The 789-nt window shown below is 64.9% G+C and overlaps 1 protein-coding gene across 1 annotated transcript in view; it reads left to right on the forward strand.

Moving 5' to 3' along the window:
• PTSG_12961 (uncharacterized protein) overlaps window positions 1-789 on the forward strand; it is a gene marked incomplete at both ends in the record, with an annotated part of 5,420 nt that overhangs the window by 2,191 nt on the left and 2,440 nt on the right. Inside the window, one exon of the mRNA XM_004989240.1 lies at window positions 34-768. Within this exon, the coding sequence (XP_004989297.1) occupies window positions 34-768 (735 nt within the window). The remainder of the gene's footprint in view (window positions 1-33; window positions 769-789) is intronic.

Below are 789 nucleotides of genomic sequence, written 5' to 3' on the forward strand. Positions count from 1 at the left end.
GTCACGCAACACGTCAGCGTTGCCATCAACTAGACCGTCACGGTCATCGGCAAGGGCGACGCCGTGCTCTGCGTGACTGGCACCGACGGCGCTCCAGGCACCATCACGCTGAAGAACGTGCTGCATGTCCCCGACATCAATTACAACATACTGGCGCTGAAACCTGGTGACTCGCGCGCGTCGTGGGTGCTTCCGTCGTCATTGCTGTGGACGACAGCCGCATCCAGTTTGCCCACATGGAGCGTGCCTCTGCTGCCGTCCAAGGACACCGGCCACCTCTTCCTCTACGCCAGCACCACGACCTCCCAACAAGCCACGGCGCTTGCGGGGGAGCTCGTGCACAGCAGCGATGGGGAAGCCGAGGATGCTGACGAGGGTGCCTCTGCACACGACGTGCTAGGCCATCGCAGCAGCGCGGCCGTCGACGCCATCCGGCAGCAGATTGCCCAGGCCTCTTCCAAGCACATCGTCACCTGTGGACCATGTGCGCTTGGCAAGAGCACGCGCGCCTCCATCCCGAAGCAGTCTGCTCCACGCAGCGCTGGGCCATGCCAGCTGCTCTACGCCGACATCGCCGGTCCGCTGGAGGAGACGTCGCTGCGAGGTGCACGCTACGCGCTGACCTTCATCGACGACTGCACGCGTTTCGCCTGGACGTTTCTCATCCGGCACAAGAACGACGTCGGCGCGGCCCTGGAGCAGCTGCGCAAGGACCGCCACGTCGTCAACGCGCTCCGAGGCGCCACGCTCCAGACGGACAGCGACGCCGTCTTCAAGAGCCAGGACTTC

The sequence above is a fragment of the Salpingoeca rosetta genome, assembly GCF_000188695.1.
Source record: "Salpingoeca rosetta unplaced genomic scaffold supercont1.30, whole genome shotgun sequence".
NCBI classification, from domain to species: Eukaryota; class Choanoflagellata; order Craspedida; family Salpingoecidae; genus Salpingoeca; species Salpingoeca rosetta.